General features: G+C 34.1%; 1 protein-coding gene across 18 annotated transcripts in view; it reads right to left on the bottom strand.

The window, feature by feature from the left end:
- The window catches only part of TCF7L2 (transcription factor 7 like 2), a 213,501-nt gene that overhangs the window by 18,285 nt on the left and 179,605 nt on the right, over positions 1-15,611 (bottom strand). For 9 of the 18 annotated variants that reach the window (XM_081328837.1, XM_081328853.1, XM_081328847.1 and 6 more), the window contains exons 6-8: positions 13,946-14,048; positions 11,488-11,574; positions 438-578 (exon numbers count right to left, since the gene is read on the bottom strand). In XM_081328837.1, the coding sequence (XP_081184963.1) occupies positions 438-578; positions 11,488-11,574; positions 13,946-14,048 (331 nt within the window). The remainder of the gene's footprint in view (positions 1-437; positions 579-11,487; positions 11,575-13,945; positions 14,049-15,611) is intronic. The other 9 variants (XM_081328849.1, XM_081328850.1, XM_081328838.1 and 6 more) reach the window with 3 other exon arrangements.

Here is a 15,611-nt window from a genome sequence, read left to right as displayed (position 1 = left end):
CACAAGTACTCTCCAAGCAAAGAATCCACATAGATAAAAATTGTCTAAATGAACTTGACATCCATTCACTATGAACAAAACATTGATTGTTGAGTCAAGAGATCTTAATTAAAGCCTAAATGCTCATATAAACAAATTTAAAACAAATGGATAATAGGTCATTGGTTGAGCATAACCTTACAGGACAAAGGTTGATCTTTTGATCCCTATCAGCTTCCAATAGGATATTAAAAAAAACTCATGCTGGAAACCCTAGAAAATCATTGTAAATCACTGAGCTAATTGGTCCAATGATCAAACTCTGTCTAAACCAGCTTCTTAGATTCTAAATTTTTAACCCCAATTGTATATAGAAAGGCTTTCCAACACTGCTTGCTACAAGTTAGACCACCATTTGAAACTAAATTTAAATGTAAACAACAATAACAACAACTTACGAGCTATGGAGTGAGCCAACATCATTCTGAGAAGATTCTTGTTTGACTGTTGGGGTGACTATTGCTGGATGAGGAATCCCAGTTGTATGTAAACTATGATGTGGAGGGACCATGTGTGGAGGGAACCTAGAGGAGATAAAGCTGTGTAAATCGTCAGAATAATAATGAATGAATGGGGACAGGTGTCTACAAACATATCATAAAAGGCACAATACAAGAATATCTATAAAGCATATGAAAGCTGGTACTATTATTCAAAATATTTTTTTTCAAAATTATGTATCATTGGTCATTAAATTGAAGAACTCATTTAGTAAAAATCACTAGCAATTTAGTTCATGAAGACACAATGAAATTACTGCACATTCACTTGAATATAAAGCACTCATCTTAATTTGCAGCAAATTATGAAAAATAAAGCATTAGAGATTTAATGCTCCAGCCAGAATATCCAATTAAATTGAAGATTAAAGGTGGCTGTTTTGTTATATATATTAACATGTAATAAAATGTTAACACTAAAGCAGTATAAAAACAGATGTGCATTTTTTTATATTACATTATGTATGCATGTATTTATTTTAGATATATTTTATTTTAGATGCTATATTAGAACTCATCACCCAAGGGAAAATAAAATTTTGGGCATTTGTTTTATAAGGAGACTCAGTGGCTATTTCTATGTAACTACATTTCAATAAACATTACAAAGATAAGCATATGTTCTGAGGTTAACAAAATAAGAATATATGTATATTCTTTGGATATATCTTATTATAAATCACATTATTTGCTATTGGCTATCTAATATTACATGACTAGTACAACGAGACTTAAATAATGAATTAATGCAGGATAGCTTTGAATAAGTGGGAAATGTAAAAAGTGTGAAGTCATAGTACAATTTTTAAATAGTTTTTTTAAAATATGGTGAAGTCCATAATATTGGAATATATGTTTCATACATCATTACCAGGATTATTGGAGATGATCGGTATTGTAGTCTAATACAAAAATCTAAAATCTAATACATTATTACACTACAAATAAATAGTTCATGTTTCAAGTATTTAAAAGAAATAACTGCAAGAATATGATTAGTGTCAATCATTAGGATTAATTATAATCCTAACAAAAATCTATATCAAAAAAGCTGTGGCTGTTGTTTTGTTTGTTTGTGTGTGTGAGAGAGAGGGAGAGAGGGGGGGAGAGGGAGGGGAAGAAAGGGAATGGATAACTAGGTTAATAAATAAGCCAATTTGATACTTGGATCTCAGAGAGATGGATCTATTAAGATAGTACCAATCAAAATAAAACAAAGTATCTACCTTAAGCAATACCTTTTCACCTGACAAAGCAAGATTGGCTTTTAAAATAGAGGCAAAAGTTCATTAAATTTCATGGCCTTAAATTATAAAATCAAATTCTAGCTGTTGATAGTTATTTTTAAAAAACAGAATCAAAATCCAAAACTACTACAATGTTGATGGCACTTGAAAGTATAGGAGTGGAATTCTGCATCTGTGGTTTTCCCCTATTGTGGTTTGGATGCTGGGGAATGTAAAGGCTGCTTTTCTCCTGGATCATCCTGACTTGTGTGGAAAAGAGAAATATTTCTTATACTCTTTTGTCATGGACTATATAGCATTACAGTGCTTTATGGTACCCTGAAGTGGTCAAAACTGATCCTCAAGGAACCATGGGACTATACAAGGTTGCTGCTGCTATTTTTATTTTTATTTTTATTATTATTATTATTATTATTATTATTATTATTATTATTATTATTATTATTATTATTATTATTATTATTATTATTGTTATTGTTGTTGTTGTTGTTGTTGTTGTTATGCTTGGTTGCACAATCACTCAGCAGTTTAGATTGGGTATTTTTTGTTCATTTTAAGTCCTTCTCAAGAACCCTGGATAGACAATTGTTTTCAATAGTATTAAAGATATTATCACAGTATATAAGCTATTCCAAGTAAAAATGCAATTGACTGATGGTGATCTGTCAATCCTGATGGTATTCAAGTGATGCTCTGGATATTTTGGAATTGCACCAAAGGTGCCTATTACTATTGATACTATCTTTGTTTTCTTTTGCCACAGTCATTCTACTTCCCTTTGCACATCTTTTTATTTTGGTTCCCCCCCCACACACACAGACACTTCTGCTATCCTATTCTGCTTTCTCCGGATATTCCAATGTCCACTTTCTAGTCTTTTTCATCTTTCTTATAAAAAAAAAAGTCCCTGGCAGATGCCTGCATGTTTGATTTCTAAAATCCCAGGGCAATTTATTTTTTTAATTTTTTTACTGTATTTATTTTGTAGTCCCACCAGTTCTTATAAATGTATGTATGTATGTATGTATGAATAAATATTTCTTGCAGATATTCCACTGTTGCTACAGTGTTTCCCTGAAAATAAGCCCTAGCTTGATTCTGGGGGATGGGCCTAATATGCTCCCAAAATAATCCCAAGTTTTGGGGCGAGGTATATGCCTAAAAATCAAGTTAGGGTGGGGGTGGAGCTGCCCCATGTGCCCCGCACCCACTTACTAGGCCTCCCATGAATCGACACCTGCCTCTCCTCACTGGCCCACTTCTTCTGCGGCATCCCTGGCCTGCATTTCACAGTCAGAGGCCTTTCCGGGAGGCCTCTGCAGCCAAGAACCGAGCTATGGATAGCTGGAGAATGAAGTTGCTCTGGTCGCAGAAGAAGTGGGCTGGCTGGGCGGGGCTCTCAGTGCCACCGCCATGAGGTGAGTGGAAAAGACACCCCCCCCAAAATAAGACCTTTTGCCTCTTTTGGAGACAAAAAATAAAAATAAGACTGGGTCTTGTTTTAGGGGAAACATAGCACTTTGTCGTTCCATTCGGTTTGGTCTGTGTGATCTTGCAGCAACTATGTTTGTTCTGCTTCTTAGCAAAGGTGACATTTACTGTCGTCTCAATTCTGACCTTGTATATATTTTATTCTTAAGGCTTGGTCGTGTGCATCCAGGATTAGCCTCCCTGTCTTCTTCAATTTTGCTGCTCTTAGCCATTGCCGGCTCTCAACCATTATCGTTATCTGCTTTCCCTGCTAGTTTTTTTTATACCATGCCATGTATCTTTTGTACTATTCATTTTTTCTTTCTTATAGGTCAGTATGATCTTTTTAGCATACAATAAGTCTTTATGGTTCAGTGCATTTTCTTCACTGTTCTTCAGATATTCTTCCTATGCCCTTTTTTCAAGAAAATTGGTAATTAGAATCTGTCAATATCACTGCGTAGATGAAGGACATGATTCATTATCATTATTTTTCTGGTCCGCCTATTCAGGGTTTTTACTTAAGTTCAAGCCCAATCTACTATTCCAGATATGTATCTAATGACTGGAGTTGTCCAGCTGTTAATTGCCTTGATGGTATTCCACCAGTGAGATTAGACTTAAAGATCTTCTTCATTCTTCTGACTTATTTATACTAAACTTCTTCTTGACTTCAGTATGCTTGATGTTATTAATTTGAAAGATGCCCAGGTATTTGTAGTGACCATCTTCATTCATAGTCTTGAAGTTTTTTCCATAGGACATCTGGATTACTTCAGTTTTCAGTATTTTTCCCGTTGATGGTAAGGGTGGTATATTTGTCCAGTCTAATCTCTATTGCAGTATTAAGAAATTTCCTCCTTCTTCCCAAGTATGTATATTCAACATTAGAACTTATCACTCTTGTAAAACACAACCAAACACATCTTCATTCTATACCTCACTCCATTTTCTATACACCATGTCTAGATCCTCTGCTACCTAACAGAGGATTGACATTTTATAGCCATGGCCTGACTTGTTCAGTATTGTACATAGATTAATCGGTGCATTGACAAATTATAAGAGTGACAGCGAGTCTCGTCTTTTGACATTAACCTCTTTCATCTATCAGCATTGATCAGCAACTGTATTTTCCATTTTGCCATTAAACTTTGCACAAAGCTTCCAAAGTTTCTACTGATTTGTTATTTCTAGGCACCTGATTATCCAATCACATGGCAGAGTCAAACACCTTCTTGTAATCAATCCAAACCAAGGTAGTTCTCAATTTATGATTGTGATTTAGCTCACAATTGTAGTCATAACTCATGACAGTCACTAAGCAGATCATCACATGATCATATCCAATTTTACAATCTTTTTGTGGCAGTCATTAAGTGAACATTGTGGCTATTAAACTGTCCATTAAGTTAAGCACTATATGTATATTCAAGTTGATCTTCCTTCTCTTGCAGTTTTCTTATCTGTTGGAAACTAATCTTTTGTTCCTCTGCTGCTTGTGCAATTTCCTTTCTCCTTAGGTGGAAAGAGCTTGTTTTCAACTGGATGCTGTTGGACTGCATCAGCCCACCACACTAATTAGCAATTTGAAAATTCTTGGTAAGCAGGTAATTGGCCTGCAATTGCCTAATGCTGCCCTTTTTGCTGCATCTTTCATTATCAAGTAGATTTTACCATATGTCAACCAATCTTCAATTTAACTTCCTTTCGTTATGTTGTTAAGCGGTGGCTCAGTGGGTTAGGACGCTGAGCTTGTCGATCAGATGGTCGGCAGTTTGGCAGGTCGAATCCCGAGTGCCGCGTAGCAGAGTGAGCGCCTGTTACTCATCCCAGCTTCTGCCAACCTAGCAGTTCGAAAGCACGTAAAAATGCAAGTAGAAAAATAGGGACCACTATGGTGGGAAGGTAACAGCGGTCCGTGCACCTTTGGCATCTAGTCATGCTGGCCACATGACCATGGAGACGTCCTTGGACAAGCGCTGGCTCTTCGGCTTTGAAACGGAGATGAGCACCGGCCCCTAGAGTCAGAAACGACTAGCACGCATGTGCGGGGGAACCTTTACCTTTAATGAAATATACATTTCATCTTCACTGAGTGCTGAACAATTCTTGATTTTCCTTGCCCTTTTCTCCATGACTTCTATTATTATTACAAGTTTTTTCATTTAAACTTTGATTTGCAAGTCCTGGTATTTCATAATTTTTTTTCCAATTGGTTTTCCATAATCCTAGCATCATCACCTAATATAGCAACATCAATGAACTAGACCTTCTTCTTTTCAAAACCAGTTATATCAGTCATGTTAGAAACAAGAGGCCTATCTGTTTGGATCTTAAAGTCCTAGAAGATCTTAGCTTGTTTTTCAAAATGTTCTCAACTTACTTTTCTACTTAGAAAATCTGCAAATTTTCATCTGTCAATTGCAAAAGGCAGTATTACTTGTATCTGCAGATATATTATGCTAATATGGCATCTTAGTTTCTTGGGAAGCTTTATGTGCATGAAAACCAAGCCAACTAAATAACTGGCAGTTGTGATTTCACACTGTTGTCAACAGATAACATTTGGAGCACTACTTGAACAGTAAAATCACCATTAGTTAATTACAAATGTACTTTCAACAGCTCATATTTCTGTGCAAATACCTTTAATGCCATCAAACAACTTCATTCGCCTGTGCATGTTCTTAGATGGATAAAAATGCCAAATCCAATCTAAACATCTAGTTGACTATGTAAACAACAACAACAACAACAATTTTTGGAAAAGCTTACATCCTGCAACATTACTTTTAATACCAGCAAATAGCATCTTCTCCCTGTTCCAGGTCCTGGGGAAGGACTCAATAGGTGGACAAATATGCCAAATCCAGTTTGAACATCTGACTGACCATTCAACAAACATCACAATAAATTTGGCCTTGTCAATATTAGGATACGTATCTTTCAGGACATTAATTATTATTCATTTTTATTACTTGTCATTGCTATGATCTCACTTTTAGTAATATTAAAGAAAACAAATTTTGGCTACCAAGCAGCCAAAACTGATAATAAAATCTGACATTTGCTTTATCAGTATGATCTGAAGCTTTATGGAAAATCAGAAATAGAAATATTGACAAATCCTTGACAAATACGGTAAAAAAAATTAGTACAAAATTTGCAAAGGAATTGGGATTAGAGAAACGTGTTCATGTAAGAATAAAGTCGATAAAATCATGTATAGTAATGGAATTTAAATGCCATCAGGAGCTGTCAGGATGAAGCCTATAAATAACTTATGTAATTGGATAACGTCAAGCATGAACAAGTTGAAAATGTAATTTTTAGAAAATACATTCAAAGAGTTAGCAAATTGTTAAAAACAAAATTGAGTGGGGGAAACACCATCAAAGCCATAAATACCTGGGCCATACCTGTAATAAGATACACTTGCCAGAATTATTAACTGGACAAAACCTGACTTGGATCATTTGAATCAAAAAGATGAATGCTAATTTACTGAACTGTCAGTACTTAGTAAATGTGCAGGAAACAAAACATGAATATCGAAATGATATAATAAAAATAAGAACTGAATGCTGGCAAAAAAAAGTATTACATGGTCAATTTCTATAAAATATTGAGAGGGACGTTGATAAAGATTAAACCTAACAGTGGCTTACAAACAACATTTAAAAAAGAAATAGAAAAGAAATCAAAGGCTTAGTTTTGGCTGCTCAAAAGCAAGATATTCAAACTAATGCAATCAAGGTCAGAACTGAAAAATTGTCAAATGATTCAAAATGCAGATTGTGTAAAAAAGCAGAAGAATGTAGATCATATATTAAACTTATGCAGGAAGATTGCATACACTGGTTATAAACAGTGACATAAAGCAATGACTTAAATAATTCACTGCAGTATCAGTAAAAATCACATGCCACTAGTAACAACGATGGGAAATATAATTTTAAAAGTAGTAGAAAATGAACAGAACACACACACACACACACACACACACACACACACACACAGAACACTACTTGAACACCATTGGCACTGACAATTGTAAAAGACAGCTTTACTTGGAACGGGTTAAATCACGTAACAATATTTTAACATCATAAAGCAAGAAAATATGCCTATCCCAGGTCCTTGGGAAGAGCTCAAAAGGTGAATAAAATTGCCAAATCCAGTCTAAATATCTGGCTGAATGTGCAAACCACAATGATTCATGGAAAAAAACCTCACTGTACTACTGAACAGAGGAAAAATTATCTCTATCTGTGAAAACGGAAAATCTATTTTCAACAGGTAAAATTCTTGTGGAAAATGATGAAAAACACGCAAGACCTTATTTCAGTGCATGCGTATACCTCATCACCTAATGAGTCATTTCTTCAGAAACGATTCACATTCTTTGACATATATAAAAACAAATGGGATAGGAAGAAGAGATTGAAAGAGGACAGAGGACAGAAAATGAAAAGAAAAAGCTTTCAGTTCCAGATTAAAGACTATTTTGGATCATGGTTGACTAAGGAAAATTGGGTGTAGTTTGATACCTTGTAAAACTATTTGCTTGTTTTTTCAATTGCATTCCTTCAACAATATGGATAAGCAGTAGATTCTCTTGAGTTGAATGTCAAAACCTAAGGGACGCACAATGAAAAAACATGGTACCAAACCTAGTCTATTTTCATGAAGGTTATATTATCTTAAATAGTTCTTAACTTTTAAAAAGCTGATAGACAAAAGGATAAGCAGTAAGACAGATGTGTTAACTTTAAAAGCAAGTTTGGAAAGTCATATTATGGCAAACTGGGTGAACAAGGAAGAAAATAAAAGGTGATGAAGACACATCAGACATATCTTAAAATAAGGTGATAACAAAAAGTAGCTATTTAATTGACTTCTGTCTGATTTTTGATAAGAGTGGGAAGAACTAGCTATACTACTGCTAAAACCAGATGATGTTCAATTACATTTTGCTGTATAAGGAAAAAAATAATACACCCTTCTCCAACCTGGAATTTTCCAGAATTGTTCCCTGAGAACATGGCCTTTGGGAATTTTGGAACTGAGCTTTCAGCACACAAAAAATGGTCCTGTATTAAACTGTATACTTTAAACTCTGACTGTTATAATATATTAAATTCTTTATCTTAGTGTCATTAGAACAGAATTCTTTTCCATGTGAATGAAAGGGAAAAATTCACACAATTCTCTACCTATAGCTTCTTTCCTAATTCATTCTGGGAAAATCATAGGCAAAGTCATGACATGAGGAAACTAAACTTTGTGATAAAATATCTTGAAACTTAACCTTGGAAAAATAATATACTTAAAGCTCTGAAAAAGTCTAAAATTAGCAAAATGCTTAGAGGTTGGGAAAAACAGTAAAGATCATTGATAAAGCAAAGAAGGGTGAAGTGAAGGAAGAGAAGGTTTTCCAATGTTCTGAGAAACAATGATGATTCCTAACTTCAAAACGAAAATCTGTTTGATTTTTAAAAGTTTCAGAAGACTTCTGAGTTTAATGTTATTCCCCAATGATGGTTTTACTTTGAACTAAAAAAAAATGAGTTGAGCTTTAAAGATATATGTATATGCATGAAAATGTCAGGAAAGGAAGCTACACTTTACTTTCTTATTTTCGTTGAAATGAAAGGGCACAGTGTCAAAAGTATTAAGTATTAACCAATATGATTACAGGTAGTCCCCAACCTATGAGCCACCATCGAGCCCAACATTTTGGTTGCTAAATGAACCATTTGTTAAACGAGTTAGCCCCATTTTACGACCTTTCTTGCCACACTTGTTAGTTGAATCACTGCAGTTTTTAACTTAGTTAAATGGTTGTTAAGTGAATCTGGCTTTCCTATTAACTTTGCTTGTCAGAAGGTTACAAAAGGGGATTTCTTGATGCCAGGACATTGCAATCGTCATAAATATGATCACATGACCACATGGATCCTGCATGTGTGAAAAACAGGCATTAAGTCACTTTTTTCAGTGCCATTGTAACTTTGAACAGCCACTAAACAAACTGTTGTAAGTCAAGGGCTACATGTTTTTGTTATAATATGGCAATATAATAAAAGCCACATTAATCGTTAAAGCCATATTTTTCAAAACTATGACCCAGTCACACAAAAGGTATATTAATCGTGCTATTTATGTGACTGGACAAAATTCCTATGTTAAATAAGTTATTGTGCCAAAAGTTATTTATTAAACATCTTCTCTGTGTATCTGATACATGTGCTACTATGTACATATTGCTTTTGATTTTTGCTTTATATCTCTTTGAGTTCTTCTTAGTATATAAGAAATACTATTCTATACATTATATAAGAACATAAGAGTGTGAGAACCTATGGCTCTGACTCTCTTCTGGAAGATCAGCATCTATCCGAATTGCAATAAACACTGTAAAAATTCTAAGTAGCTCATTATATACCCTGTCTGCTTTTATGGCTCCAAGCCAGAATATAATGATGAGCTGTAACTTGTTAAGGACAACTAATTTTTTTTTGTTCCTGGCTGTCTCAGGGGCTTATCTCGCTTATTCACTCTCACTTTATTTCACTGTTGACATGTTTCTGTTAACTGGATGTCATCTGCCTGCCTTGATTTTATGCACAAGCAGTGGGATGCATTTTTCCATGCAACTATTCTGCTTTGAGTTGCATTAGGTTTGTCATTATCCTCTCATTTTCCCCTTGCACTTGTAACATTTCATCTATTCCTGCCTCATTTTATTTTATTTTTTTTTTGAACCATGGTGCACCCACATTATGCTTTATACATGATCTTGCTCCCTTTGAAGCCGGCAGATTTCAGAGCCAGCCCTCGTCAGGAGAAGTGCCTACGACCAATTTAGCAGGCTGAGGGCCCCGAGCTTCAACATCTCAATCTAAAGGGGGTCATGGAGTGGCACAAGCGAGTGTCAGCAAGTGCTGTTTAATTGCCAATCTAGGCTTCTCCGTGGTGTTTAAAGTATAATGACCCATCACTTAATTCTGAGAAGTCCTGGCCCTGCTGCTGAATAGAATGAATATCAAAGGATGTGCCAGAGTAGGGCAAGGAGCATACAATTCTTATAACTGTTGTAAGTATAATAGACTTGTACTTCTGTCATCCCCCTATCACAATAATGTATTTAGTTTGCTGTATACCCTTTCTAACTAGCTCTTTTTCATAAAGGCGTAGCTGAGGAATATATTGTCCCCCTTTCCCTTACATTGTCACCTCTTGTAAAAAACTAAACAAAATAATAGAACAACCTCACTGATAACAATTAAACTGAAGTCGATGACATCTTTTCAGACCCTGCTTATCTTTTACACATGTACAAAATTAATAGCAGAATAACAACAGAGAATGGAATTTTGATAATGTGTTTGCAGATAGAATTTGTTTATTTGGCTTCTTCCATTGGCCAAGAAACTTCCTTTCTACTTCTTCATATTCCTGCTATCTTTAAGACACTTCCCCCTCTGCTGTCTAGCCTTCAGAGACATGAGGTTGAATGTAGATCCTTGCTATGTAATACATGCTAATTCAATTATGAGCCATCAACAAAATGGATTAGCTGATTCAGCCCATCAGGAAAGTCTAAACCTCCACCGATTTAATTAACTGGACTGAAAATCAGATGAACAGAGAATAAAAATATCATTAAGAGCAATTAGTGCTTACTTAAACATAGTCCTATCAAGCAGTTTGTAAATAAACTAGCATATCTTGGAAAATTAGGTGGAATTAATTGGAGTTTGGGGAAAAGAAAATAAATATGTATCTCTTAATCATTACAGGATCAGGTGAGTCTCTTTATCTGAAGTAAAAATATTTGGGAACAAGGAGATATTTTAACATCTCTCTACCAACAATATGTAGATTGCTTCTGTTCTTCACAAGAAACTCATGTTAGAAGGAAGACACCACTGGGAAAACAAAATGTGTAAGAGCATAAGCTCTTGGCTTCTTAATATCCTAGGTTAGTAAACTGCTTTCCTCCAGTTAGCTATCAGTTAAAACAAATTAACTTCTAAACACCACATTTCATTATATATTATAGGGGATTTTTTTATGAGAAACAATGGAGGAGTTTTTATATCAATTGGGGAGATCAGTATATAATTAAGGCATATGATTTAGCAAAGCTTTGTCACTCAAAATGAATAATAAATGGAAGTAGCAGTTGACCCATATCTTAGACCCAAGTATTTTGAACTCACCTTGACATGGAAGCATTGACGGTTAAAGCAGTGGGATAGGGATGTCGGAATCCTCCGGTTGTGATTGGATAGACTGGCTGACCTTGCCTAGAAAGATAGGGAAAAAATGAATAAAAAAATAACAATTATAGGGTTTTTTTGTGTGTTTTTTTAAAAAAAGAAATAAAGTTCTCTGTCCAGTAAGTTTTATTCTCGTTTGATTGGAACAAAAATCTTGGGGATTGCACAGCAACAGATCAAAGGAAAGAAATTCAGAACAATTTGAATGCCATAAATCTGATACGAATGGCTAATTAAATTTTATAACCTCTGCTTATGTCAATAGAGACCCTCTCCCCAAGCTGAAACTAGGTGTTTTGTTGTAATAATTAAAGGCGAAGTCTTGCTTGCTTTAATGGAGCCATCACACTAATTGAGGGCTACACATCCAAAGGAAAACAATAATGAATGTAAATTTATACCAAAATAAAGTACAGTGAATCAAAGGACTTCAGTTGCGCTTTGGGCCTCTTTTGGTATTTAGATCTCGGTGAGAAAACATTAAATTAACAGAGCTTAATTTGTAGCCTTTTGTCAGATTAACAAGTGTTGACAAGAGTTACCAGGGGAGAGTCCCCAAGAAGTATTGTGGGTAACCAATAGACAATCATACCTCATTACAATAATTAAAAAATACATCAAGATACCAAACTGCATTCTTATGAAAGATTTTTCTGACTGAGGTTTATTTGTCTGTGCTATGTTATTTTTTTATCTGCATTTCAAATGTTTGAGCTAAATGGAAAGATTTTGTCTGGTATCTATTGTTATAGTTGTTGGTACTAGTAATAGCCTACATACATCCAATTTGTTTTGGTATGGAGTGGATCCTATGTTTGTCAAATGTAAATGGTCAAACAAAAAGCATAAAGGGATAAGTGGAATAATCATATTTTAAAAATTTTTGGTATTGAGGATTTTGGCCATGAGTGTTGTAGAAGTACAATAATGTGGTTTATGTAAATAGAATCAGAAGTAAAACTGTTAAATATTAATGTATTTCTTTTTTTCTGCAGAAGTGATTCATGAAGTATGATTCATACTATAGAGGTAGCAAATGAAAGAACACATTGTAAAGTCTTGCTACTGTATAGAAATGCATTGCTTTTTCATTTATTAACTTTTGCTGTCATAAAAATCATTAATTTTCTTCAGTCTCTGGACCATACATTTCATCTATAAAATAAAAATAACTTGCATAATGTTAAGACAGCTTTCACAACATATAATAATAAATAACTTTATAGAGGTGTGCATGGTGAAATCCATTTGTTCCAGTTATGCAAAGCAGCTAACAACCTTCTACTTATTGAAAGTAAAACACATTAATAATAATTTTATGCAACAATTTGCATAATTTGCATAATATGTAAAGGAATGTGTAATACATCTGCAATATAGGTTTGCCATGTAGATTTTATTAGACATACAAGATAATTTAAAGCTAAAAATTAGAAAATTCAAAAATCAGGAAAATAATGAGCAAAAGTCAAACATGCCAAAATGTTGAAATATTATAGTGCCTAAAATGTCTGGTGCATTTGACCAGATAATTATGTGAAGATTTGAAATTATTGAGCCTCTCTTATTTTGAGCATGTTGTAGTAAGTAGATTGGTACAAGTATGTGCTAAGAATTACTTGCTACTGAGACAATTAGTCTAAATGTGTTAGACAATTTACATGCCAAATATATTTGTGTTTCAATTTTTTAAAATGTTTGATAATTTCTCCCTTTTTGTTTTGTTTTCTGCTAAGTAAAACATTGAAAAATTCTGCTTGAATAATTTAAGTGTGATCCTCTAGTCTTGAATCATGTGAGGTTCATGAACAACTGTTTACTTGTTATTACATAGCTTAAAATTTGAATCCTTGCTTAATTTTCATGTTATTTACACATTTTAAAAACAGTTTGTTTTCTTCATCAATATTTCTCCTATCCAGCACGTAGCTCCATCTTAATATTTGAAACATGTTTCATAAAAATAAAAAAATATTCCAAAATAATTTATCTTTAGAGATAAATATAAATGTGATATTTTACAAGCAAGTATTAAAAATTATAAAAATAACCATCAAAATTAGCAGATTGCTAACATAAAATATCCTGGAATTTTTATTTCCAATACTTTGTACTAACATTTGAAATAATCATTTCATGGATCATCAGAAATTTAAACCAATTAAAAGCTGCTCACCAGTCTTATTCAATATTTTATGAGCCATCATTTAAACTTTATTGATCAAATTATTAATGTCTCAATGTTATAAATTGGCAGCTGGCAAACATATTTATTTTAAAATGCACATTTCAGTCAAACGAAATAACAATGATAAACATCCCCTTTCATGTATATATTTACAAATAGACATATATAAAAAATGAAAAATAAAAAAAAATAAAAAATGGAACTCCTTACTGTGGTACTAACCATCCTAGCGGATGGGGAATTTGCCCTACAGTGCCCGGTGATAGCGGATAATAAGGAGATATATCTGGAGGATGTGGCGGCCGTGGAATTCCTAGGAAAGACAAAAGGGAAGCATCATAAAACTGGGTCATGGCAGAGCATAAAAAGAGAAAAATGAATGAGGTAGCACACAATGTGAGGTAGCACACAATCCTAATTTCTATGTAGTGAGTACTACCCTTTCCTATATTCAAAGGCAAGGCCTACTGACTGTCCTTCTTTACCAGAACAACCTATTTAGTACAGTACTACAAAAGTAGGACATTTGATCTTTCTTCTTCTCCACATTCAAAGACCATAGAGGTCTTTGTTCTGCAAACCTTACAAGGATACTCTACCTCCATTTTGTGCTATCAGGTGTGTTGCTTTTATCCATGCTTTTAATAACCAAAGAGTTATTTTTCTAAAATAAGATCATCTTATGATGTGATGTTTTTTTTCTATTTTCGCCTTAAGGTTTATTTCTCATCTTGCATAGATAAATTTGTTCCAGTTTTTGTTTGTTTTAAAAATTTACAACATTGATCTCAAGAGGATAATCCAATTTTCAACTATCTTCAAGGAGGTGGGATAGTGTCATCTGTTAACTGATGCTTATTAATACTTCCTTTCAATTACTTGAGTACTTTTCCTGTATACTATAAAACAAAGTTTTAAAATATTTTAAACAAATTTAAGTTTACTACAATATTAATTAAGGAACTACTTGATGTATTTATAATCCATGCCCATACATTTGGTTGGGCAGCATGAGTACAAATAATGAGTTGGTAGCAAAGAGGACTGCAACCAGGGTTGGTAGTACAGTCTTCCACTGTGCCCGAAAGGATGGCATATTTTCCCAAGTGTTTCTGTCCATTCTATTAAAGCTGACAGGGTAGACAAGATTCAAATCTTGTCCATCAAACAGTGCCATCTTAGGGGGGTGGGGAAGGGTGGCAAGAAGCATGCCTTCTCTGTCAAAGCACCTAACTTTTGGAACATCAAGCCATTCAGATTCTCTTGCCCTCAACCCTGCTGGCATTTCCTAAGAACTTGAAGACATTGATGTTTCCTTAGGCATGGGATTTAGAGGTTTGGTTATCATCGTGATTTTTTTTTTTAGTATGGCTATTTTATGGACTGGGTTAGATTGCCGGCAGGAACCATTATGTTATCATTGTATTATTCAATTTATGCTTATAATATTTCTTTTGGAAAAAAAATCTTCATTTTGCTATCAGAGTTACAACTACAAGATGAGCATCTAAAAAATGTGTCTAAATTCAGTAGCTCTGCCATTGGCGTAACCTGACAGAAAGCCAAGAGAGAGAGCATTTAGGGTTTGACCCTAAAGTTGTTCTGTTTCTCTACAAATTAAGTAATAAAAATAAACACAAAGAGATGCCTCCTATGTCCTGTCATTGTTGCTATGAACAAGCAGTTTGGGGAATGATAATATTCAACACTGAATGAATACATTCATTTTATATGATTTTACCATTATATTCAAGTAACTGAAACCTTAAAACAACCTCTAGAAACTAGACTTAAATTTATGAAATTGCTGTAATTCACCAAAATCAGAAATAGCTGTAGGATTTCTGGTTAGTCTGTATTAAGCCACATTAGAATA

This window comes from Vipera berus, assembly GCF_964194415.1.
Source record: "Vipera berus genome assembly, chromosome: 5".
Classification (NCBI taxonomy): domain Eukaryota; kingdom Metazoa; phylum Chordata; class Lepidosauria; order Squamata; family Viperidae; genus Vipera; species Vipera berus.
Note: the sequence above shows the minus strand (reverse complement) of the source record. Positions and strands in the feature narration are given on the sequence as shown.